At 41.9% G+C, this 27,961-nt stretch overlaps 1 protein-coding gene across 1 annotated transcript in view; it reads right to left on the bottom strand.

The window, feature by feature from the left end:
* Positions 1-16,654, bottom strand: part of WNK1 (WNK lysine deficient protein kinase 1) — a 98,349-nt gene extending 81,695 nt beyond the window's left edge. Inside the window, exon 1 of the mRNA XM_062491884.1 lies at positions 15,694-16,654. Within this exon, the coding sequence (XP_062347868.1) occupies positions 15,694-16,464 (771 nt within the window). The 5' untranslated portion in view covers positions 16,465-16,654. The remainder of the gene's footprint in view (positions 1-15,693) is intronic.
* Between the last annotated feature and the right edge of the window lie 11,307 nt (positions 16,655-27,961).

Genomic DNA, 27,961 nt, shown 5'->3' with positions numbered 1-27,961 from the left:
AAGTGCAGAATGAGCAGGAAAATACGCTAATTTTCATATGGAGTAAATTGAGTATCAACAGACACATTATGACAACTAGTGGGTGATAATGCAAAGAAATTCAGTCATATGAAGCTTATCAATAACTTTAACCAACATTTTAGGCATTGTCACCAAGTATCAGACTGAACATTCAAATATTAAATTGTTGTAGCAGGATTTTTGACAGCAACACACAGAGGGGCTGCAAAAGTAAGCAAGGTATCTCCTCATATCACTTCACCCAACGAAGTCCCCAGAACAACTTCCCTTGGGCAGCTTCATCTCACTGCATCCAGTGCTTGGATTTCCAGCTACTCAGCATGACTGCACACCCCTCTAACACTTTTAGAATCAAGTTACTGAAAAGACCTAACAGCAACTATTGCTTCTCTTGCAGATCTTTTCTGAGTGAAAACAGAAAACTATTGATGCACTTAATTTGCCTTTTCTAAGCCAAACACTCCAAACACAGTACATGAAGCTCTGTGCTTTCAAATACCCTTTAGTAACTCCAAAAGATGTTTTCTATCCAAAGCTCCACAGCTGCAACATCCAAACTACATCCACAAGTGAACCAGAGGGATAGGTTCACTGCTTGGAAGACAAGAGGAAACAGCAAGGTAGGAGACTTGATAACACACATCATCTCCTCGACCCTCAGAATCAAAGAAAACCACACTTTATGTCCACAACCTAGAAGGCACAACAGACTAATGTTGTCCCAAATTAGTAATAACTACAGAAAATGGCTGCAGTGCCTCTCAAGTCTACTGGGAAGCCTTCTTCTGTCCTTCAGTTTATTCTGCATCCCTTTTTCCAGGAAAACTGGCACAGTTGTCACAGAATAATCAGCTCGTTCCCTATAGTTAACTTGCACAATATCACTAGTGCTAGTAAGACACTGAATTAGAAAAATATTTACAAAGCAGATAAACCAAGATTCTTCATTCAATCAAACTTTTTTTTTCCACAGATGCTACAGCAGGAATTGCTAGGAACACAGAAGAAAACAAAAATCATGACAAGGATTTCAATAGGAAAAGGATAGAAAACAAAATGCCCCTACCAAAACCAAAGTGTGATTATTTGGAGTCTCCAAGTTATACCATCACCAGTCACAGTCCTATTGGATTCTCTGGGCTAACGTGGGCCATGTGGCTGGATACAAACAACCTCTTTGCCACCAACATTCAGGAAGAACTAAAAATTTAACAATGCAATAGCCACAGATGCCTACAATAAAGTGAAACTAAACTGATAAAAAGGGAAATTAATTCAGTTCTGTTTCCCCAATAAGACAGTCAACCCCTCTTATCTTTGATGAATGTGTCCCAGGATGTGCCAAAGTGCACAGCACCACGACCCTTGATCTCTGCTTGACACAAGTCATGATTCAAGGCTCAAGATATTTTGCTATACCAGTATGGGCAACAGACTGTTCAAACCCTGTAAAACACAGTCAGGCCAATGGCTGTACTTGCAGCTTTTGAGAGCATACACAGATGAGTCTCAGATTCTCAAACTGCAAACCTGACACAAAACTACAAAATGACCACTCACATGAGGCTCCAGATGAGAGACTTCCTAGCTTGCTGTCACCAAAGCACGAGATCACATGCCAGCATACAGCTGAAAAAAACCACTAACACTTAATCAGAATATAAACTATCCGAGACAAGTTATTTACTAGAAAGTCAGAGAACAGGGAAAACTGAAGTCACTCATGATTTTGAGGCAGAGGTCCATACTTTTTAAAAAAACTGGATGTATCTCCACAAACACCACCGATCTGTCAAAGGAAAGCATGCTCCCAGCATCTAGGCCAACTGCATGGATTCAAATGCAGGATGAGTTTTCCACTGAAGAAGGCATGCACTTCAAAGGCCACAAAAATCCTCATTAAAAGACTCCAGCACAGCTTCAGCCTCCTTAACTCCCACTACTAAGTCCCCAAACCTGTACAGCTGCAGTCACTTGTTTTAGAGTGGCTGCATTCTATTGGGCTTCTATTGCAGAGGCACTGCATTAGTGAGTTCCAGCTGGAAACCATTTCTGAAACACAATGTACTGGGAATCAAAAGTGAGATCTATGCAGCAACTCAACCAGACAATCTTTTGGGCTTTTCTTTTCTTTCCCTTTTTTTTTTTCTTGGGGAGGGGAAGGGAGTGGGGGGTGTTTCAAGGGGTTATTTCTTGAAGCCCTGCAGAGACTAGGAGCTAGAAGTGCAGTCCATTGCATTTATTGTTCTGTTGTCTAAAAGCATAGAGATGAAAAAGGCTTTTCAGAGCAACAGGCACAATTCCTCTCAAGGTTTGAGAAACAGGTGGTTTCACTAAATTGTGGTCAATTTCTCCATTTGTTTATGGTTCTTAATAGTCTGTAGTGACTGCAAATTTTTGTTTCCTTTCTAATTCAGTTTCAGTCCCATGCACTGCAGTCTTCATTAGTCAAGAACTACAATCTTGCTTTCAAATAATTTTCTGCAGAGAAGCTATTTTAAGTTAATGACCATGGCCATTCTCCCATTAAAGTGTTTTTTCAGTCATGGACTTAGCACTCAACATTTTTTTATGGCACTTTGTTTCACATTATGCTCAGCAGCCCATGCAGCACATGACATTTTGTAACCAAATAGCCAATGACCATTGGCAGATTTCCCCACCCCTCCCTTTCTCAATATTATTGGAACAAATAGCCTTATTTGAACAAAAAACCCTCTGCAACCTGAAAAATCAAGTTAACCCCCTTAATAATCTGTGTCAAGTAGATTTATTACAACTTTCATTACACTCAATTCATTGCTAGCCATCATCACACAGGTACCTCAGCGTTTCTGCCAGAAATAAGTATTAAAACACAGACTGAGAATTATCAACTGGCCAAAAGACCAGGGGTGATATTCTGGATAAATGTTCTTACCTAGTAAAACTACAAAAGGAAAGGAGACTTAGAATTCAGAGCAATCCTTTAATTACTTTAGAAACAGCATCAGTAGAATGCAGGATCAGCGGATGAAACATTTTCACCAGCCTAGGAAGACTTCCATAATACCCTAGAAAAAAATTATAGCTTCATCTGAAAAAAAAAAAAAAAAAAAAAAAAAAAAGAATTTTGCATGTAAATGGTTCACTTTCATTCTTTCTTCTTGAATTGGGTCTTGGACTATTTCTAACATTTTCATGGGACAGCTTTATTTCAAGTTGGAGTAATGCTCATGGTCATCTAAACACACAATTTGGTCACCAACTTGTGATCCCAGTGACTCCTGATAAACTCACAGCTGTAAGATTGAATATTTAGACAGTAAACAACTGATGTATTGCCATCTGGTCTTTATGACAAAAGGATGACTATATAAAATGGCAAATCACTACTGCTTCCAAACAAAACTCAGGGAAGAGGAAAGGGAAACTGCTGAGCTAGACTGCCCTTGACCCATGACAAACAGACATCTCAGCTGTCACTTATGTTTTGGTCATTTGAGTAGCTGCAGAAAGTATATCTGAAATGAGACACTCTATTCAGCTGAAGCTCAATCTAGTCCATGGATTTTTTTTCCCTTCCTGGAAAGAAATCTGGCTTGGGAAAGGGGAAGGGAGAAGGCAAGAGTATAAAGCAAATTCCCAAGAGAACAGTAAGCACATTTCCATGGATAAGATTGACTTACCAGCTGGAAAATCTAAGTTTGGATGAGGGAGCTTCAGGAGTCAAAGCTTAGATGCAGGTTTTAAACATGCTCATTCTTTTACATAGGGTAGCTGAACTTAGATAACAAAATCCACTTTATTCCAGTGTACAAGAGGGGGCAGGGGGAGAAAATAAAATCCTTGTTTTGCCAGATGGTTTATACTGGGACCACAGGAGGATTCAGGAAGGCCAAGGTTAGAAAATAAAGCAAAAAATTACATTGGCAATGACTGATACAGTGTTCTGCTGGAGGGGGGAAGAATGAGGATATTTCCTGAACAGGTAAGAAGCAAGAACAATTACCATTCCCACACAGGAACAAGAGAAACAAAAGATACCATTTCCCTGAATATTACTGCCAGGGAAGATAAGGACAGAAGTCAAAGGGAAAGTGGAAAATAGCTGTACATCATCAACCAACTCATTCTTTCCATTCTAAATTCCAATGCCAACTTACTCAGATTTCATATCCCTCTTAAGTGACAAATTATACTTAAAACATCCCTACATTCACAGCCTGATGCTTTTTAACTGCAGTCATCCATACCGACTTAGTTAATGCTTATCAGTTGCGTCATTACCTGGTAGTTATCAGCTCTTTATTTAAGGTAGTTGCACTCCTTCAAATTTTACAGTTACCCAAACCATGTGGTTTGTTGCAAAAAGTTATCAAGACCAGAAGTTGAGCAATACAGAGTTTTGGACAAGCTACAACAGCACAATCACACATCACAAGCATACTTCAGAAATTCGGTATTATCTTATAAGCTGCCACATTAGAAGCCACAACTGTTTTCTGACAGAGGTCAAACCACTGCAGAACTGCAGCAAAGCAAACCTTCAGCTGAACAATTCAGAACACAAACCAGCAATTTGCAGTAATAGTAAATAATAGAGCCATCCACAAAAGAATTTTGGGAATTATTTTGCTGATGTTGAAAGTACAGCCAGCTGCTTTAGCACAGCTGATCCCAGCTTCCTTCCTTTGGTTAGCCCAACCTAATCTAAAGCTACTTAAGCTTTCTTCACAAAACTGAACCATTTCTTTGCTTCACCAGAATCACTGTTTGCACTAGTGTTAGTTGTCCTGTATTCCAAACCCACCTCCAATTCCGTAAAAAAACGAATCACTCATATGGTTTAAAATCTAAGGATGCCTTCTCCCAGAGGCCTAGAAATAATGGATTTTTACAGTACAGGTATATCAAGCAGAAACCATTTATAGCTTGGATACACTGTGAATTTTCACAAAATCTCTACATTTGGAGCAGCAAGACTATAAAGTTTCTCACTCTTGTTCAACTTGACACTTCAGACCAATTCAGCTATGTAGCTGAGAAAACTGACCCAGAAAACCTTCCAGAGCAGTTAGTCATCTACCCACTAACTAGGCCACAGATGCTGGTTAGGGATAAATGTCTCTCCAGTTCCAAAAAAAATTCTTTTAAACACTTAAATTATGGTCAAAAAGTTTTTCAAAGATGAAATGTGCACATTCACAATCTACTACAAAATACCAAAAAATCCACAAGAAATAGCAACAAAATGCTTAACCTTACAGGCTGCATTATGGAGCTCAAAGCCTGAATGCATCCATAAAGTGATTTTACCTGTTCATGAAAGTTACACAAATATTTAATCCATAAAGAAAACACAGACTGATGCATATCCACAGTATGTAGCTTACTTCGATTTAGTCATCTCTTACTGAGATTATAAAGGGAAGCACATTGGGAAAAAGTAGGCAAGAAATCTACAAACTTCAGTACAAGTATTAAAACAATACTCTCATAAACTAGCCATTCATAGCAATAGGAACTCTCAGAATCAATTCATAGTTTTAACTTGCATAAAACTTTGAAATGTCATGCATATCCTGAGAAACAAGGTTTTTTGCTGTTCCTCACCTTTGTCTTGTAAATGCTTTATAACTCTCGAAGTGTGTTGAAAAAAATAAAAATCACTTAACACTAAAAACAGATTTCAGATTCTCCAACACCAATAAATCAAACTTAAGTTCTGTTAGGTTTTCTGTGATTCACCCAACTTTCAGAAGCAAGATTCCATGCTGGATGGCAGGAATAACACTGCTTTTTTTGAACCATAGTCCCAAGATAAAAATCAAGGCACCTGGCTATTTTTCCTATCTTAAGTGTTATCATGCACAGTTAGTCATGTTCAGTTGCACTGAAATGCTGGAAGGAAACCTGAGTATTAAAGACAATTCATGACACATCTTCAGGTATAGAACACACCCAATACACTGGGGTGTTACAGCATTTAAGTCCTCAGCAGCAACCTTGAGCGCTTCATTTTTTATTTTTTTTTTTTGTTTGATTGGTTTTTTTTGGTTCCTGAGGGTAAATACTGAACCTCTCAGATATGTTGAGGCTTGTATAAAGAGATCAGCAAAAGAAGTCATACTATCACCTTAACTGGCTCACAGTTGCCATCAAGAGGCAAAACATCTCAAATTCAAGCAACCTGAGTAACTCACCGCCCCTCCAGGCATAAATAACCTAAAACACATTTCTGCTTTTGAGTCTGCAGAAAGAAGCTCAAGCTGCACATAAAGGAAGTAAAGAAAGCCACAGGAAGAAAAAAAAATCTAAAACTAAACTTCAAGTCTTATTTTTGTATCAGACACTTCTGTTGTTTCTCCCTTTTCAGCATACTCTTCCTGGCAAACCAAATGACTAAGACTCAAATAATGATAAATACTAATAAAAAGCCTGCACTCAAAGCCATTCTACATACTGTCAATCTCTACTTGTCTATATCCATAGGTGGCAATATTAAAAAAAAAAAAAAAAAAAAAAAAAAAAAAAATCAATCACTTCTCAGACAGTATTTCTTACAGCAGGATATTTATCTGAATGGACTGCTTCAAGAACTCTCTAACTCAAGTAAGTTTAGCCTCATAATGACATTTTCAATTTCAAGAGGACTCGTAGACTGCGTTCAAATTAGCTATAACAAACCACATTAACTTAGCATCTTGCATTTTTACATAGATAGATAACCTACATTTCCCAAATGAAAGCATACCATAAGCAGCTGAATAAAGATCAAGACGAACCAAAAGTAGTTCTATGTTGGAAAATATTGGCTAGAATAGAGGTCTCTTTTAAAAGAGGCAAATTCGACAACAGATATGGTAACATTTTGCAACATTTAAGGAAAACCTGGTACCAGTTCAGAAATTGCCATTAAGATATGCATATTACATACACTCACATAGATTTGCAGATCCTTAAGATAATCAGCCTGGATTGCTGAAGCTTTTAACAGTAATATTTGGGGACTATTGTTTGCATGTCATTAGTCTATCCCAGGATAGAAGCAGTCAAAACAAATTCAGACTGGGGTCACAAACTTGCCACCAGCAATCAGCATAGGAGAAGCAAATCACAGGTTACCCTAAGAGAGGAAAATGTCCAAGGAAAGCTGGGTAACTCCACCAACTGCATAGTTTTAAACTACTATGAGACTACATTACCTGGCCAAAACCAGACAACATGGCTGTTGGTATCAGCTCCATACAATCTTCCACTTAGCTCAGCAAAGCTGTTTCAGATTTGCACCAGTTACATACAAAGAGATTGGTATTCCTATTCTTTTCAAATTCTACTAAACAGTGGCATTAAATTCACGATTGCGTAATTGGGTTTTTCCAGCTTGACCTTTCTGCTGCCAGCCCCAAACCTGCTATCAGAACCCACTATCTTCAACTCCTGATGCAATGAAACTAGAAATGGCTGAAACATGCAGATGAAAGGGATGATCCAGAACAGCTAAATCAAAACAATACCTACCTCATATAAGTGGTCTAACAAAGCTTATTTTCCACACTACTATCCTCCTATAGCAGGACAAGAGCAGCTCAACAGGGACCTACTGAAACGTTCTATCAGGGACTGCTTGTCTAACAAAGGCAACAGGATCAGAACCACTCTGGGCTATGGCTCCAAAAACAACTTGTTATGTGGATACTATCAGTCTCCAAAGCTTCCTCTTTGCTCTAATCTTACTGGCAACATCTGAGGAGCCCTGATACTCGCTTGCAAAATTAGAAGACTCCAAATGCACCACAGTGATCCTGTCCTGAGAACAGAGACTCCAGAGAACAGCCGCCCATAGATTCCCAATAGATGAACCAGGTGACTTCAGAGCCATGTTCTGGGGCACACAGATCATGAAAAAAAAAGGCACCACCTCCACTTAAACACATTTATTCTGTCAATGCCAGATCCCTTTGAAAGCTCATAGATATTTTAGTTAAAAGGCCATCAAGTATACAACCTCCTTTCTAAGGGATTTCTAGAGTCTTAAGTGTATAGACAGCATTCCCAAAGATTCTGCTTAGACCTAAAATGACAAATTCTAATGTAGCAGCATGTCTCTCTGTGACTAAGAATGAGCTATCCTTGTAAAAACTGCTTACTGCTTTAGATATGTATAATACTCACATAGCTTCTGGAAGGCTATGATATAACAACATAACACTACCAGTCCAATTTTTATCAGGCTGCCATTTCCTCTGCCAAAAAAAAATCACCTGAGAGCATGTTAAATTATTTGTGAGCCAGGCAAAGTAAAGCAGTGCAGTTTGGAATTCCCCAGGCAAATCTTGAAGAACTTCAGAATAATCTGGATACATATATATATATGCACAGTACCTGCCAACACCAGGTGAAAATGACACATGGGATGAAGTTCAGAATTATGCCTAAGAACTGAATCTGAATATTGGTCACTGCATTCCAGCCATTACTTTATTCAGACTTTAGAATAAAAGTTTTGCCAACACCTGTGATGAACTTGCTGCATGGATCTCCTTTTGGGTTAAGAGGACAGCATAGCACAAAACATTATCAACACAAATTTTATCCTCTGCAGAATGGAGTTAAGGGATATTCTGCAGGTTGTGCCAACAAGACAAGACATGAGCCAGCTCCCTCTCTCAAGCACAACCTCGAAAGAGTCACAGATCCAATCCTAATCACCTCTCCACCTTCCCCAGGTCTCCCAAAGGGAATAAGCGCAACCAAAACCAAACACATTGAGACGTGTTAGTATGACAATTTGCAAATATACTGAGGAAATGGAAATAGAGCAGAAAGACTAATATCTGTAGTACCTTGACCAGAAACATTTTAATGCTGTTTAAGGCTCAATACACGCCCTAAATGATTCTCAAAATTACCTACAAGACAATCTTAGAGAATGTAAGCAGCTTCCACAAAAATACTTACGAAGCCAATATAAAAACTGAGTCTTGTTAATTTGGACAAGAATTTAAATAGAAGATTTTAAAATAAATGCAGATGGTTCATGTTAGATAAAAGCCTTCAACTACTCCAAGAAATCAATTTTCAGCATGACAAATCCTGCTATTTAGAATACAAACTCCTCCAAGTGTACTGGAAGAACACTTTTCCAAGTGTGTGTATACACATCATGATCTAGTTAAAACCACAGTATTATCTGAAGATTTAAGAGTCAAAATCAGTAACTTCCTACCATCTGCTATTAAAAATTAATACCAGCAACAACAAAACCCACAAACACATGCTAAGTCAACAGAAAGTCCTATGCCCAGCTGCAGGAGCACTGCAAATTTACATGATATTTATTATCTTTCTTATCATTTAAATGTTACATCCATCATGTAGACTGACAAGCTAAGCAGAAAAACACTCAACTTTTATTTCAACTCAACCACAATTTGAAAGAACCAATTAGTAATATCAAAAAAAAAAGGTTGGCAATCTTTACAGGAAATGCATGACAGGAAGCATCAAGACTGCCACTGCTTAGCATCAGCTTTGTCACATCCAGCACGGAGAACCTGGGTATCAGTCAGAGCTGTGGTGTTTAACAAGCTTCTCCATGAAACAAAACCAACAGACAAAACAAGAAGAACATGTGGCCCAGAGGGATGTTGCTAACCAAAGGGTATTGAAAACTGCACTGTACCATGCACTGCATCCATGGAGACTACCACAGATCTATTACTGCTTGTTTTATTTATTACTCTGCTTGACAGCTCTCAAAGGACTCTATACAGAATGTCTCCAGGGAGCTTTTATCAGGTGGGGTTTTTTTCCCTTACAAAGAAATATTATAGACCTAGTACTTTTCCTCAGCCATCAGAAGTTTTGTTATAAAGCTAAGTGTTTTAAACCACAACAGCGCAAAACAAATCTCATTTAAGAGATTTAATTCTGCATCTCTCAAACCCACACTACTGACAAACAAGAACCTGTTTATTTCCCTAAGAAATGGTGCATTTTCAGAATGTACTTATGAGATTATATTCATTGCCTCACAACTAGCCAGTCACAAATTGAACCACAGCTATCTCCAGAAGTGATATCCCTTTGAGGTAAGATTATTTTCCTAAGCAGAGGTCTCCTAACAGCTGCAGCTTCAGAATGTACTTCAAAAGCTCCCTCCTCTCAGGGTCACCTTTGTCAAGTCTGATTGAGCCTGATCACTGTTTATACTTCTGCAGGTAATTAGTCTGGCTCCTTTCCCATGTCATTTATCAAGTTGTCAATTGTATCAATTACAGGACAAACACTCAAGAATATGGCTGGGTTTTCATCTTTAGCTAAAAACGAAGCTTTCACAGAGATCTGAAGCCAGTGAGCACCAGCAATTTGTTCTGCCTTATGACACAGAAAAATCAGCAAAAATTTAGACTTTACTACACAAAATTTAAAGTTCCCTGCATGTGCATATTTGGAAATCCAGCATCCTGAAAGTGCCATAAGCCCATTGTACACTTACAGCTTTAGAGATTTTACTTTTGGTAGTTTGGAACTTGTAAGGCTGAAAACAGAAGAGATAATAAGAACACCATGATGTTGACAGATTGTCACATACCTTGATTAATCTACGTTTGTGACAAGGAGGCAGCTGGCCCAGAAGCAGTCACAAACAGGAGGCACACTGCTGCTGCAGCCACATAAGTGTGCTCACAAACTAGTAAAGCATTATAAACACTGATGAGAGGTACAGGATAGGCATGGGAGCCAGCATATTGCATTAGACTTGGACTTGATCTTACAGTAAAAGTTTCATAAAATGTATTTTTAAATAATCACAACTAAACCACAGTCAGAGCTTTCAAAGATGCATATTTGTTCCAGGATATTGACTATTTCTCCAGAACTAACGAACGTAATCATTTTCCAACAGTGCTTGACAGATTAATTCCAGGTCCACACTCCCCAGCTTCCTCTCACTGCAGAAAGGTCTAGATCTGGTTTTCCATTTTGTTTTAATGTAGCTACATGATCGTGCATCAGAGCCAGTATCTTTGCAGTCAGGACTCCTAGTGAGCAATATGCAACCAGCTTTTCGGGAAAAAAAAAAAAAAAAAAAAAAAACACTACAGGATGCCACAGTTATATAAGACCTTTTTTGGTTGTTAGACTTGCATGTGCAACTTCTGAAACATTCTCAGATCTGCCAGTCCAGAAAGAATAGAGGATTTAAAGAATTATACATTGACTTCAGCAAGCTGATATTTATCATGGTAAGTCTGCAGTGGAGTCCATACTCCAGAGTACAGAAACTGCATTCCATTGTTGTCTGTTGACCTAAAAATCACCACTAAATACAGCTTTAAGATTACAAGATAAAGATAGGCATCCTTAAATCTGAAGTGTCACTAGAAGTGAAGCCATACATCACATCCAAGCTACTTCCTGCACTGTGAGTTTTAACATTACTAGAATCAGAAAAATTCTGACAGATGGAAATATTATTAAGTAGCTCACTGTTTCCTGCTACAAAGTGTCAGTTGCATTATCACTTTTACCAAAGTGCACTGTGAATCTCATGGTTCACATCCAGTTCGGCATTATGCTTGTTCCCAGCTGGCTTTTCATTGCTATTTCCTATGTAAGAAAAATCCATTTGTAAGCTGGAATATTTGTACACTACACTTGGTTTGTAGTTAGACATCTGCTAGAGAACTGTACATGTGTAACCTACACCAATTTATTACTCAGATGATTTATAACTCAAGGTAACCAAATTCACAGTCAGCTTTCCCTCAAAGCACTAATGAGTACAACAAACTTCATGCAGCACTTCCACCTGTCCAACTCATTTCTTACCCCTGGAGACTCCATGTTGCTTGGAGAGAGCCCTCCAGTTCCTTTTTAATCCTTCAGCAGCTCTGTGTTAAGCAGAATAACCTGACACCACACTGAAGCCAGAGTAAGAATGGCAAAGCAATTTACCAGCAAGAAGGTGCATTCATGAATTGTGGGTGCTGACTGCTCAGCCACCCTTTCTGTCAAGAGAACACAGGGGACAGGAGGGATACAGCTCACACCAGACATGCAGTGCTGTTCTCCAGTGCACACCGTTTACCAGGAGTGTGTTTGCAGCCAATGCAAATACCTTCATAATAACAGTTCATAGATCATGCTTCCTTTAAGACAACATCCTGCCCAAATGAAGTCTTCAAATGCCTCAGAGTTCAAAAGAGTCCAAGTTACCTCCACATCATCAAGCACGTTCCTATTTGAAAAGTTACTAATTTGAATAACCCAGAGCAATAATTGTAGATAGAAGATTTTGCAGTCCAGCAAGTGATGGCACCAATCTGTACTGTTCTGTAAATCAGCTGTTAAATTACAGTCCTGATTTAAAACCACTCACACAGAGATTCAGAGTGATGACACAATAGCACTAAGATTTGGCTTTTGTAGCCAACTAAGTGACTTGCTACTGCTGGCATATGAGTACTACTTTGAAAACTTGAAGCATCAAGAGAAGGGATCACACTTTAGCCACAACTTTACCTGAACTGTACAGAGGTGACAAACTCACTGCTCAAACATAATTTAGAAAGACCACTTTTGTCAACATCTACCTACTTAAAAACCCTTTAATTAGTAACCCTAACTAGTATTTCAGTCCATTTATGAGATGTGCTAATGACAACAGCAGGAGGCACACTTGACTCAGTATAACTAGAGCCGAGATGAATACAAAGGGAATAAAAGTGTTTGAAGGCCAACACTACACTAACGATTTCCTTGCAGCAACTGAAGCTGAGCACTAGCTAGAAGCAATAGGTGCTGAGCTCTTCACAGCTCCACTACATTCACAGTGGGGCAGGTATTTCACATTTAAACACCCGTACATAATATTTTAAAGTAGGTTCAGTTACAATTTGCTTCATATGGTCAAAAAGTCAAACTAGGTCAAACTAGGATAGTCCATCAGTCACACTTGTGTTGGGTTTTTATTACATTCAACAAATTTGACTCATCTTCCACAGATCCAGAAAAAAAAAAAAGTCTTGGCCAGGACCTTAGCTTGCTGGAGATACTAAGAATATCAGTAGCTCACCCAGTGAATTTCAGCTCTTCCCTTGTCTACTTCCTCCACAGTTCAATTTATCAAGCAGAAGGGGCAATTTAATTACAAGGCAATTCAAGAGCCTTGAGGAGGTGAGCAATATCCTCCGCAGTTTCACTAACTTGGAAACACAAGCTGCATTTCATAAACAGCATCTAAACTTCCTTTGAAAGGAAGCATAGTCATAGTCTCAGGTTCTGATCTTCACTGATACAGAGCACATACATAAAAATTAGGCATAGTTGCATTATTCAAAATTAAAAAGTCATTCTGCCAGACACCAAGACAAAATCCCCAGTATTGGTGTTTAGACGACTCTAGGGAGGTGGGACACTTCAGATGTCTACACTTGCTAGAGGAAAAACTGCTATTGCTCAGGAACATTATTTCAAGATAATTAAAAGTAACAGTCAGTTAGTTATGGTTACTGTAACACAGCATGGAAAAAAAAATCATTCACAGTTCCCTAATAAAATAATTATGCTTTGAAGGTTCACCAATCATTCATAACAAATATCAACCCATCAGCAATTACATTTTCTTGTATATGAGGATATACCCACCATCCCAATAAATACCAAGTTCTTTTCTTTCTCATCATGAACAACAGGACTTAATCTTAAAATATTCTACTAGCTGGAGACTCTAGCTCCAACAGCAAATATTTTCAACAGCTATAAAACATACAGTCCTGTTTCAAACTTGTCACTTTGTACTGTCTACTGAGAGGAAAAATAGCCTTTGGAATGAGGTTTAACTTCACCCACAAGGCACTCCTGCAATGCAGTTCCCCTCTGAGCAATACATCAAGTACTTCCCCCTTGCAAATATTTTCATTTATGCTTTTTGCAACTGGTAAATTTTAATACTACTCATGAAATTCACCAATCAACTGAAAGGCCAGCAACACGCCCTTTAAAAATGAGCTGCTTTATTAAATTCCTTCGAAGGTGGTGCTTCCTCAGACAGTATGTCCACGTGGTACTGAAGATGATGAAGACACTTCAAGAAGCAACATTAGTGAAAAGCAACTGATGCCAAGCAGACATTAGCTTCTGATCAACAAGTGTGAAGATTAAAACTGTCTTCAGAGATTAAAGTCACAGAACTCAAAAATTGAAAAGAATAAAATTTTCAAATAAAAGTCGTATCATTTTGAGTGGTTATTAATCTCCTCACAGTTCAAATTGAACAAGTAAAGCATCAGCAGAGCTCAACACTTGATCATTTCACTTTTAATTTAAAATCAATGCTGAAACAGACAACCACAGCATGTAGCTAGCTTAGAGAAGCACAGCATGCTGAAGGACCACAAAGAAAACTGGAAGCTTTCTTCCACAGTTAGTAAGCACAGAAAGAATAATGGCAATAACATAATGAACCAAGATACTGGTAGAATGCTTGAGCAACCACCCAAAAGCAAATATGGATACAAACAGAGGAATCTTTTAAAGAATTCCCTCAGCTTGACTGGAACAGATATACAAGGGCTTTTCAGAAAGTTCTGGTGCAGTCACTGCAATCAATCATTAGTGAGCCACTAACTGCTTAAAAACCCTACAAAGAGTTTTGGGATTTTCACCCAAAGCTCTTTTGTCTGCCCTAAACTGGATGGGAACACAAACAATAATAAAGACATACTACATGAGCCCTTCTACGAATTACACCAAAACCCAACACTAAAAAACAAACACTAAAATTTTTAACTTAACTCTGAGGCTTTTGAAAACAATCCAGCACACCAGGTATTTGTTCCTGGTACTCCAAGCTCTTCCCACTTCTTTTCAGGTTGTTGCACAGCAACTTTTGTCTGTTATACAAGCTCTGACTCACACCGAACTAAGGGTGTTCTTGCCATCCTTACACTGGGGTCCTACAGAACTCCGACTCTACTCGGCCTAGAAACTTGTCAGAAGAGCAGCGTTTTAGTCCAGTTTAATCCACCAGTCATCTAGAAAGGCTAAACTTTAGGTCGTTTTCTAAAGCTCCAGAAAGAAAATAAATTTCTTTCCCTGTCCCTGTTAACAAGTATGAACCCTGGAAGTTGGAATGAAAAATACAGCTTTGCAGAACTAAACGGTGTGATACACTACATGATTTATGTATATTCTAGAGTTATCTATCCCACAAGAATACACTGCCACTACCTATGAAATGTCTGTGAAAATAACGTTTTCACACTTTTTCCTAAGAAAAAACACCTAAACAAATTCTGAAACGTTAAGGGTAGCTCAAGTCGACATTCACTTACACACCTTTCCTCACCCTCTCTGAAGCTGCACACAAGCGATTTTACAATCCTCCAAGCTACCTTTTGGAGGCAAGACATTATACAGAACAGAACTGTAGCACGTTTTGTGATGATAAAGCTAAAAGACTCTTCAGAAAGCACAGTATTTAAAATAATTAAAAGGAAAACCGACTCCACAGAAAGGATGCACCCTTCTTCCAAAGGACTGCCTCAGGTAAGGTCTGCAGTTCCTTACGAATTAAGCAGACCTCGAGCTGATGGGTTTTACCCCCTTCAAGCACAATGACTAGCACCTGGGAGAGTGACTGTGCTGTGATAATTCACATTTTTTATTTATTTATTTTACCTGCAGCTCGCACCAGGCAACTTCCACAGTGGTTTCAGTATCCAGTCCTTTATATACAGTTTTGAAAGAGCCTCTTCCAATCTCGATGTCAAACTTCAGGAAGCGGCCATCCGGGGAGATGCCCACTGCCTTGGTCTCAAGCTCTTCGATGTCTTCCTGCTGCGTTCTCCGCTCCTCAAATTCTCGGCTGGCAGCTGACAGGCTGCCAGCGGCACTGGTAGGGGGTAGCGCAGTTGCCTCATCTCCCTCCTCCTCCTTGGGCAGCAGCGGGGCGGCATCCTTGGCGGCTGGGGGCTCCTCAGCCGTCTGTCCTTCCAGGGGGAGCGGGGCGGACGGCGGCGGCCGCGAGTCGGCCTCGACGACGGTGACAGGAGCGTAAGGGGTCCGGCCGGCACCCTCGGGAGGGAACACCGAGGGAGCCGCGCTGCCTCCCGAGACAGGGGCCGAGGGCGCTGCAGGCTGTAAGCTGGGCAGTTCCAAGGCCGTGGCGTTGGAGTCGCAGATTACGCTCCGGCGGAAGAAGCGGTGCTCAGTGGCTGCCGCCCCTCGGCTGTCCTTGTCCATGGTGTGGCGCCGGCGCCGGTACTCCTCACTGCGGCCTCCGTTCCCCGGTCCGCCGCCCGCTCCACCGGCGCCCGAGGCTCCGTGCTCGGCGGCTCCCAGCTTATCCCCGACGGAGCTGTCCGAGCTGGAACCATTCTTGGGCGGCGGCGGAGGCGGCACCAGGAAGCGCGGGCTCGGGGGGCCGCTGCCGGCGGCGTCCCCCGACATGGTGACGCGGGGGAGCGCGGCTGTGGCGAGGCGGCGGCGGGAGGCGAGAGAAGGGCCGGTCACTGAGCGGGGAGCGCGCTCGGCCGCGGCTGCCGTTGCAGCTGCAACAGAGGAGGGTCCCAAGGGCTCCTCGCGGCGGAGCTGGGAGGCTGGGCCGGCGGGGTGGATCCCCGGTCAGCGTCTGCATCCATCCTGCAGCGGGGAGCCGGGCAGCGGGGCCGACATGGAGCACCGGGAGCGCCGACTCGGAGTGGGGCACAGCGAGAGAAGAGAAAGCCCGAGGACCAGGGAGGCCCCCGAGCGGGGAGACGCCGTTGCTTCGCCGCTGCAGTTACTGCCGGCGATAGAGAGCGAGCGGGGCCGGGCCGGGGAGGGGAAGGGAAGGGGCCGGGACGCGAGGAGGGAGCGGAGCGCAGGCCCGCACGCCAAGAAAGCCGCTGCGCTCAGTCACTCGCTCCGAGCAGCAGAGGCCCGGGCAGGCCCAGGGCAGGGAAAGGGGTCCGGGGGGCTCAGCCCCGCCTCACCGGGGCGCCCATGGCGGCCGCGGCCTCTCCACCGCCCGGCAGGCGTAGCCACCGCCCGCGCGGCCGGGCCGCGCTCTCTCCAACAGCCGCGGCCGCCTCGCGCGGAGCCGGAAACCCTCCTCTTCTTCTTCTTCTCCTGCTACTGCTCCCTCGGCCCACAGCCGCTGCTCCCCCGGGCCACCGCCAAGGCGCGTCCGGGTGGCGCCCGGCGGCCAGGACCGAGCGCGGCCGCCCGGCGACGCCTCGGCGCTAAATGGCGACGGCGGGAGCCCGAACCGACACACGGTCCGGGGGGGGGGGGGGGGGAAGGAGGGGCCGTGCCGCCGGCCACGCCCCGCCCGAGCCCGGGCCGCGCATCGTCCCCTCCCCCCCGCCGCCGATGGGCGGTGGCCGCTCCCGGCGCGCGCGGGGCACCATGGGAGCGGTAGTTTCCGGCGGCCGAGTCGCACCGGGGTGCCACCCGTCCCATGAATTCCCCCGGAATGGGAGGAAGGGAGGGAAGAGAGCGACGAAGGAGGATCCCGGAGTGCGCCCAGGGTCAGGGGACCCATGTGCTGTGGGGATGCTCGTCCCGCGCGGCCTCCCTCCACCCGCCCGGCCAGTCAAAAGGTTTGCAGTGCTCCTTTTTTCAAGTCCTGTGTTATACCCACGCGTTAAATATTTGGAATGCATGTATTTATTTAGATACTGTCTATAAGTTGATAAATATATTTCACAGAATATCCTGAGCTGGAAAAGACCCCCAGGGATCATCGAGTCCAGCTCCTGGCCCTGCACAGGACACCCCAAGAGTCACATCGTGTGCTCGAGAGTGCTCTCCGAACACTTCCTGAGCTCTGTTCCAGTGCCCAACCACTCTCTGGGGGAAAAACCTTTTCCTGATATCCAACCTAAATTTCCCCCACTCCAGGCCATTCCCTCAAATCCTGTCACAGGTCACCAGATAGAGATCAGTGCCTGCCGCTTCTCTTCCCCTCGTGAAGAAATTGTAGACAGCAATGAGGTCATGTTTTTAAACAGCCTCTAAAATTATTTAAAATCATGGGCAACAATGGCTCCGTGTAGCTGAGTACTGTATGAACAAGTGGTGGTTTGGGTTTTTCCTCCATTTAGGCCATTTGAAGAGGCACTAAGTGGCCAAGCAATCGGAAATGTAATTAACTGCTCTATAAATGTCATTAATCAAAAGAAAGAGAATTTGCAGCCTCTGCCCTTAACACGAGTGTTATCTTGTGGACACTTCAGTCATGGTTGTGGCTGCTGAAGCTGAACCCAGGCTGTAGAGCAGTCAGAGCCCACGTGAACCCTGACATGATTTGGGAACTTTCAGGTTAACAAGGCTTTGGCAGAGACGAGTCATCTAAATTATTTATATCATGTTCCTCTTTTGTATCAATAAACCAAAACCAAGCACTTTCCTTCTTACGACAGCAGTCTTTTGAAGTCAACGGGAATGTACTGAAGAAGGAGTAAATGATTCTGTACCATGACTTTCAGGCAACTACGAAGCAAAAATTTCATTGAGGAAGAAAAAGAAAATTGAGAAAATTCCCTGATCAAGTAATATCTTCCCAGAAAACACACTGTTGTCTTAAATACTGTTATTAAAGTTACTTTTAAACCAGCAGTTTAGAGGAAGTTGTGCTGATGTGAGGCCTTAACTCCTTCTGCAAAAAGTAGCACAAGTAGCTCTTTCAGAGCTCCACAGCTCCCAGACACAAATCATCAACCTGGGCAATTCTCACATGTTTGTGTTCCTCACAAATAAAATTTGACACGGTAATCAGCATACTGCTGTTTTCCATTCATCCTTCTGTCTTACATTTTAGCTTTTGTAACAACAAACAAAATAATGGTATGATCTTCACAAAGAAACAAGTGTTTTGTTGTACAATTCTACGGTAAACATTTCTGCTTGGCTTAAGTCTTCTAGGGCTTGCCTTCACTGAAAACATGGATTTAGTTTGTGTATTCGTCAGGGTGCCCCTTGAACTGCATTGGCACCAAGAGTAGACACGCTCCAAACCAATGCTGAGCTGAACAGGCTAATTTGATTAGCAGCGGAGTGGCTGGATGGAAACTGATTAACTCATAATTCAATCTGCCTCATCCCTGCTGCACTGCCAGGACCAGCAGCTCCGCTGATGGCGAGCAGCGCTCAGCGTGACTGCAAGTATTTGTGGATGTCTCTGGGCAGCAGGAAGACAATTCATTTGTAGCAGCAGCAGCAGGTGTATCCATGCTGTTTATACTGTTAAGAGCGGTAGGACACAGTAGCAGGGTCCAGCAGGAGCTGCCAACGGGGCGCACAGCAGACCTCTCCCGCAGCCCCTTCTCCCATTCTCCTTAAATATATTTTCCCTCGGTTAATTAAGAAGAAGCTTTGCAAAAGAGACTGCAGCATAGCCACAGGGGGCCCGAGGCGGTCTTCGACTAAAAAACTGTGGTAATTATGTAAAAAGGCACCTCCCCGGTGTCTGATCCAGCACATTCCTAGGCGCACTTGAAATTCAGGGAGGTTGAACACCCGGCTCCTCTCACTGGCTCCTCTTCTGGGCAGAGGTAGGCAGAGCAATCATCTTGGCAGGAAAAAAGAGCCAAGCAGCTGACCTGGAGGTGGGAATGATGGATTTTTGTCTTCTTTGGCTCTGAAAAAAGAAGTGGTATGATATTGGCAATTATATTTTATGTGGGTGTTGATTTAATTTTGTCATTCTAAAAAAAGATGAATGTAATAAAGAGTGTGGGCTTGCTTTCCCTTCAATTTTATTTCTTTTAATCTTTGCAACTCTGTTTAGGCTAAATGGAAAATTTCAGTGTTGCAGCAAGATTTAATAAGCCTGAAGTAAATTCTATATGTATTCTATGTTTAGAAACAATTAATTAAAACAGTTTCAGTGCCAGAGCTCCTCAACCAATTAAAAATATATTTTTACCTTTTGCTGTAAGAAAAATCCACAGAAAGAAGGAGCCCGACTACACTTGAGAAATTACAGGCAAAGAGACTAAAACAATCTTTTGATTGAATCCAAAGGGATTACACTTGACATCGTAAAAATATCTTTCTTTCAAGCCTTTTATAGTTACAATCATCTGGGTTGGAACAATAATAGTTTAGAAAATTACTTTGAATGAAGTGTGATTTTGAAGTTGACTGAATATTTTTTTTTTTTTCAGTTTTGCTTTCTCCGGTGAAATTTCATCCATTGTTGGCATCCATGACCTGTCCATGTGACAGTCTTAATGGGAAGCAGCCATTCTCTATTTTCTCTTATGCAATACATTATGCAATACAGAAGACTATGCCATAATTTTGATGCATGTGATTTTATTCCATAACCTAACTGCTCTTCAAAGCAAACTCCTCATCTCAGTTTTATTGCCCATTACTAGATTGCAGCTACAGTGCCATATTAAAGCAGCAACAATACAAGATTTTCTACCACAGTTTCTTCTTTTTCCTTGACATTTCTTAAATCTAGGCCTCTGCCACAGTGTTCACTCGTTTCTTAAAGCTGAAAGTAAGTGAAATAAAATATTTCAAGACCTCATGCTTGAGAAATGAGACAGTTTAACTTGCCAGATACTCTGTTTTGCTTTGTTTTTTTCCCCTAGCAAGTCAAAGTTAATTGGAAACTTAAACTAAAACCTTTCATTTCTTTTACTTTAAGTGAGGTTTTGTACTTGCCAGTAGCTCTGGAAGTTGGGCTGGCTAAGAAATCACTGTAACCATCTCTAGGACCTATAGGCAGTTTAACTCTTCAGGCTGTGTAGTAGGTGGTCCATCAGATGGGGTTGGATGGTGAGTCTTGCCCAAACTCTGAACCTGGGTGCTCTCTCCACAAGCAGGAATCATGGGAATTGGAAAGAGGAAGAGCTACAAGTCTTACAGGACTTTAAACCAAACAACCCTCTTTATGCTGTCCTGGCTTACAGAGTCTGCAAGTTCTGCAGGAAGACAGGCCCACACTACAGCCAAAATACCTGAGAAAAGCCTAAGCTGTAGCTGAAGGACTAGTGAAAGAGGCAGAGACTGTATAAGAAGAATCCAGGAACGATGAATTACGTGACATTTCTTATTTATCGCCTGAGAAAATATCAAGAACCCTGCACCATAAAACTGGAGCAGAGCATGTGCTTCTTCATCAGATTGAAACACACGTTTCCCTTTCACCCACCCATCCACCCCCATTCTAGCTACTAGAATAGAAAACACAACTGTTTTTCTTTCTTTTTTTTTTTCGTTAGTCTCTTGAGCTACATTAACAAATTGATTCCAAGCATGAGAAAGTAAACCAGTGAGAGAACCAGCAGAGGGATGTATCACTGGTCAGTTACCTGTGCTTTTGAAGGAACAAAGCACAACTTTCCACTATATTAGCAAACCAATTTTAGTCTAGATTTCATTGTAGGCTGTGCTGCTGGCTCCCTGTTGATGGTAGCTAATCAATCATTGTATTTATTATTACCATATTTATCTATGTACATTCTCCAGACATAATCCATTCAGATAAATTTGAACAACAAGAACATGATAGAATAACATTTAAAATAACTCAAATGCTGAATTTTATCAGAGATGAGATTCAGTTATTGTTCATGCTCGTGTGTATTTCAAACTATATGTAGCCATAATAGCAGATGCTGTGACCAAATTCAATGTCTGTCCTACTGGGAGCAGAGGAAAAACATGGCTCACTTCTTTCTTCTTCATCTTCATGGCCATTCTTGTGATGTTTCCTTATATAACTAGTTTATGGAGTAGTCAAACAGTGAGTAAGTGTTGTGGAAGCAGAGATATTTGCTGAAATCAGCGTCATGTTCTTCCTTTTTGTGTCTTTAGTCAATTGCTCAGGATGCTTCATCTTTTATTTCTCTGAGGCTTTAGGGAATTCTGTGCTTCACAGCAGTGTCATAACACTTCTAAAGCAAGCACAGAAGCAGGGGCACTGCTTTAATGAAGAGGAGCTGTTTGATGGAGGTGGGTGGAGGGAAGTGTGGAAAAGATGGTGATGCTAGGTTTGCAGCATCAAACCTGCAAGCTGACTGACTGATGTGCAGCAGTCAGCCTGACCTGCTCTCTGCTCACCACTCACAAACTGATGAAAATCAATCACTCTCACAGCAGGTCCAGTCCTGCTCATCCCTACATCAAAGCACAAAAATAAAATACTACTCACTTAAGTCAAAGCAGGAGCAGGCTCATATCCAGCATAATGAACTTCCTCATGTCCTTCAAAAGCATAGTCTAGTCCAAATGCAAAACATTAGTCTGCTCTGGTGCCATTTCTGCCATATCCAGTACTGGAAGGTGCTTGCCATTTCTGAAAGGTGTTGGATATTCCCGAAGGATGATGAGTGTTTTCTGTGGCCATTGACACTGGGGAAAGTGAGAGCACTCACCCCTCAAGGTGCGGCTCAACACCTTGCAGAATGGAGCCCCTGGCAAGGCAGGATTCCTGAAGGGACAAAGGAACATGTGATCATTTGGCTGAAAGGAGCAATAAAACCTGGAATAACCTCCTCAGACCACTTATCTCGCTGCCAAATAGTCAGTATGTGGAGTGATTGGCAAGTTGTACATGTTACAGAGCTGTTCACTTCCAGCTTGGGCAGCTGGCTCCTCTTGCAGCCTGCCAGGACCAGGAGCAGAGGCACAAAGCTGGAACTGGAACTTAACACATGCTGGCAACCCACAGCTGAGGCATGGCCTACTGTAGTGCTTTGTCAGGAGTGAAAGGCTTTACTGACAACATAAGCACCGCTGGTATTAAAACTGGCAAAGTTCTGTACCTGAATGATCCCTGCTCCACACTTGCAAAGTTTTCCCACTCATGTAGTTTCAGTGGTGTAATTATAATCCGATGAAAAACTATCCAGGGTAAACAAGCTCTTGGGGGCCACTGCCAGATGACACAGGTCACAGCAGCTCTCATGTTGCTCAAATCTGTGTCCAAGGCTGGAAAGAGAATCAGGGACCTGCAGCTGCCTTGCAGATAGCACTAGCTCTTCTGCTGTGCTCAGTCTTAAGTGAAACTCCCCAAGGAATCTAATTCATGTTTCTCAGGGACCTTGGAAGGTTGATGAGCATCCTAAGGTTCCAGGTGAGAAGGGAGAGGTGATCTGAGTGTATTTAATAACTGGAAAAGCTCTTTGTTTGCTTTTCATGCCTGTGGTATTACCCAAATGTAGGCAGCCATGTCCAAATAGTTACAAATAATTAATGTCACAAACAGTTAATGACTGAATCCATCCCAAAACATCAGCCTCTCCAAACTGAGATACATAAGAACTCACCAAGTAGCCTCAAATACAGCAGAATGGAAATTAATGGTTCAACTACCTTTAAGATATGACAAAATGTTTTCAAAAGTATTTCAATTACATGTGTGTGTGTATATGAGGTGGATATGAGACACCTCAATTTTAATGTCTTTCTCTGAAAAACAGCTTGCTCAATTTATCTCCCTCTGATACCAACACTGTTCTGCTTCGATCACTGTTCTGTTTTGATCCTGAAACATCAGTCTTTTAAAATATTTCTGTTTAATATTCTTATTTTCTGAAAATAACTTCCCCTTCTTGTCCATGAGCTATGAACTGCCACTGATAGCTGAAAAGCAAAGATATTGCCTTCTGGAGACACAAGAAAGTGTGTTTTACATCACAAACTATGAGATACAGTAGGAGCAATGTCTTTCTGCTCAGATAGCTCCTTTGACTGCCTTAGGCAGGTAGGACAAAGCCTCAGGAAACATGTATGTTTAGATGCAGTCATGGCTGCAAAACTTGCAGCTACACTAATATAAGGTAGACAGATTTTCTAGAGTGCTGCCCATATAAAGGGCAAATTATTAAAACTTTAGGATGAATCAGAATAAATCCCTGTAGTTCATCCACTTTGGGATGCAGTGCTTAACTTCCCTGGGTGCCTGGAACCTGAATCACAAGCTGTTTACTCCCAGCACCTCCTCCCTCCCCATCAGTAGCCTCTCCAGTGTGCTGCAGACAGGCACACAAACGTGCACTGTTGTCACCCAAATCTGCAAACACTACAGCTGGGAAGCAGTACTTACTCCTAGGAACATTGAGATTTTACATTGCACACAGCAATAAGTGTCTGGAGGTTCAGGCTCTTGGTGATTATGTGATTTACAGGTACATCACTTCAGCTTCAAAACAATGCTGGTCATAGAAAGGCAAATAATTTGGGTCTATTTTAAAGTAGTAAAAGTCCCCCAAATCAAACACCTAAAATTAGATTGACAAACAAGTGACAGAGACTATGCAACAGTTATTACAAGGTTTGCCAGGGTTTTCCAGCAGAAAAGACCCAGAAAGAAATACAGATCCACTCATTAGGACTTCTAATATCGCAGTGAGTAAATTACTTTTTAAAAACGTCTTGCATTACAGGGAATATTCAATCTCAGGGGAAACAAACAGTCTCTGAGCAGCTTACACTTTTGGCAGCAGCCCAAGATAGCATGAGGCACAAATCACACAAATGCCTGAGATTGTGTAAATTCTGTGCTCTACATCTGCATGAGCTTTCTTCCTAACAGTACAAAAATTGTGGTGCATGTTTGTTTCTTTGTCCAAAATTCAAACATCAATGATGCTATTAGACACATCAGAAAAATTATTATTGTTCCTTGGATCTGAATCCTTTGCATCCCCTCCCTCTACCAGATAAGTAACACTCCATATGACAGATCATGTCAATTAAAACCAACAAAAACCAACAAAAAGAAGGCCAATCACTATACTGTGATTTACCTTCCTTAAGGGACTAATTTCTGTTAATTTATTTACATTAATTTAAAAGGCCTAATTTCTGTTATAATGTAGATGTTATTACCATGCAGGAGGTATTGAGGACGAGAAATGTGATTATTTGGGCATTACAACAGTCTATAAATATTTAAAGCTTTAAACCCCAGAGAAAGTTAATGTAACACAGGAAAGTAACATTAGAACTACTGGGGTGAATTGTTGGATGGAAAAATGAACAAGTCTGAATATATTTGAATGTGAAATAATGTCCCGATAAGACAAAGCTGATACTCTATTACTTGACATTGTTTCAGTGACAATCCATGAAGAGCATTCAAAATCTACTCTGTTAAAACATGCAAAATGAAAGATGCATTAGAACATGAAACTGATTACATATGCAAACTGCTATAAACAGAACTCATCACCCTGATTTTAAGAGTAATGAGTTCATGATTGTCAGTAAAATGCATCATTGGAAACACTTGGCTGAGAAAAAAATATCCACCCTGAATTTAGACATTTTCTTGGTTATCTACCCCTCCTGTTTCAAAACCAAGACATACACCCTCTTCAGTGCCTGTAAAACTGGTAGCACCTGTACACCATGCCAGGATATTAAACTGTTCATATCATTTTATCAATGCTGTTGAGATCTCTGTGCAGGGAAGAATAGTAACCACCACTGTGGTGTGGTTTCTGACCTGCCTGTTAGCAGCTCAGCTAACTCAGCTGGCTGGTTCAGAGTTTTTAAAAATGCAAGCTGACAACAACATGCTCTAAATGTTGGACTAAGCAATTTCAGAGTGCATGTTTAGCTTACTGCTTTGATTCCTTTTTCTTTCGAGTTTGCTTGGTAAGAAAGAAATATTTTTGCCTTTAAAAAGCTGATCATAGGCAGGCAGAGAGCATTTATCTGTATTTATTTACCTGTAGTACATAATACAGGCTCTACTTGTTCAGGGAACACTCTTAATCTGGACATGATATTAGGAATGCTAGAATTCTAATACAATCCTAATTACTTTTTGTTTGAGTACCATTAAGACCTCCCAAAGTAAGCCAAAAATTGTATATGGAAGCTTTCCTTGTCAAATCTTCTGTTACCACTCTGAGATTTACTCTGTGGATTTTAAGAACCTTACACTTGCTCAGGATCACTAAACGCTTCCCTCCAAAGGGAGTTCTGTACATGCAGGGTTTTGGGAGGACCAGCACAAAGCCCTTCAGAGAGAGATACAATTAAGTAGGAAGTTCTGATATGTCTGCCCAAGAGCAAAGTAGGAGAAATGCAGCTCTCAGATTTCTGGCATGTTGTGAATCCAGGGAGAAAAGGAAGTACTGAGACAGCAGGTAGGAAAAAAAAAAGTTACAAGCCCATTCATAAGGTCTTTGGTTTTTTATAGTACAAATAGACATCACCAGTGACACTACATGCTGGATCAGACTTGTTAGAAGGACAGGCAATTGCTGGAGGCAGACCACAGCACATTTTGTGATGTGGTGAGAGAGAAAGAAGAGCTTAGCTGAACACAACTCACATTTTCCTCAGTTTTCAACTTCCAGTCTCAAAATTATGCCTTTTTGTTCTTCACACTTAGCTGTGTGAAGTTGTCCCACTAACCCATTCAACTCTGTCCTTTCTCTGTGGTCCTTAAGTAGTTCACTCCTTATTCAGATTATTGAGACACACAGTACTTCTCTCTTAGCCATCTATGGATTGTTTTCCTACCTGAATCCCAGATTGCACAATGGGGATGATTGCTGCTTACCTAATGTTTGTTATAAAACCTGTGACAGCATTTTTTCCTTGCTGCTCTACAAGAGGAAATAGCATTTTATTTGAAATGCTGTGCTGAGTGTCAGCATGAGAGGTGTTTTAAAAGAGCTGAGAAGTATGCTGTCAGTAAAATGTTCCCAAGCCTACCTTCCCTCCCACATCCAACTGTGTTGAAATAATCAAATGCTATCCCACTCCGTACTTGGGAAGAGGATGACTAACAGCAGCTAATTACTGCTCAATCTGTTGCCCTCAGCAGCTATTGGTCTGAATCACACCCACTGGCACCAAGGGGCACTCTTTGTGCTGTGGTGCTCTGGAGGCACTTTCATTTTGGGGGTCTTCCTTGGGAGGCAGCAACTGGGACAAGAACTGCACATATTAGTATCCTATCACAGAAACTGCTGCCACCATGCCTGACTCAGCAGATGGCCTGAAGAGGCTGGCTGTGAGCCTCTCTGTGCCAGCTCTGTCCTGATGGGGCTCTGGGCAAGCCACTGTCACACTGGAAAGGAGAAGGTGCTTACTAATTTCTTCCTGCTCCATCCTTATGCAGCAGAGACTGAACCTTGCTCAGTGGTACTGGATATTAGTTCCTGCTTTCTTCCTAGTTTGCTGCTGCAGTAGCAAAGAGTTGGCAGAGGGCCTTCTGTATCACATTTGATCTGTTGACACTTGCAGCAGTGCTGGACTCAAACACTGTAGGAGTTTCCGTCTGGAGAAATATGGTAGCCCTTCCTGCCTCCTTGTTCCACTCCCCATGGAAAACCTCCCCTTTGTTTTCCCAGATTCTGGGCCAAATAAAATATACCAAAATAACACTGGAGGCACAGAAGGAATCTCTTGCCTCAAACTTGGCCTTGGAGCAATACATGCATCCATTAGTTGTCTCACAAGTGAAGTCATGTGGGTGGAATCCAGGCAGGGTTTCACCAGCAGAGACTGCAGGTTTGCCTGGGCTGCTCTGTAAACAAGTACCCCCTTGACTGTGGTGGCCAGAATGACCACTTACTCTGTTTTCATGCAACGAGAATCCAGCATTATACTCTTCAGCTGATTAATTTAAAACTTTCTAGGAAGGACAGGGACAGAAGGTCTTGAACTGTGGTGGTGTAGCTGCCTGCTGGCCAACATGCTGTGACATTTCAGAGTTGCATGAAGAAGAGGCAGAAAAGCAATACTTCCACCAGACTTATTAGAGTTCCTGCCTCATTGCTGAAGCTTTTTATCATTTCAGGGATTTTCTCCTGAGTAATCATGTAATTTTGTTGCATTCATATAATCTATTCAACACCTGACACCTGAGCCAGATGTTGACTTTCTATAGCATAATCCACCTGCACAAAGGCACTAGTATTATCCTGTCTATGCAGAGCACAGCTCTGTTACAGCCCCTTATGTGTGGCACAGCCAGTGC

Source organism: Cinclus cinclus, chromosome 4 (genome assembly GCF_963662255.1).
Source record: "Cinclus cinclus chromosome 4, bCinCin1.1, whole genome shotgun sequence".
Taxonomy (NCBI): domain Eukaryota; kingdom Metazoa; phylum Chordata; class Aves; order Passeriformes; family Cinclidae; genus Cinclus; species Cinclus cinclus.
The sequence above is the reverse complement of the archived record's forward strand: the minus strand, read 5'-3'. Positions and strand labels throughout refer to the sequence as shown.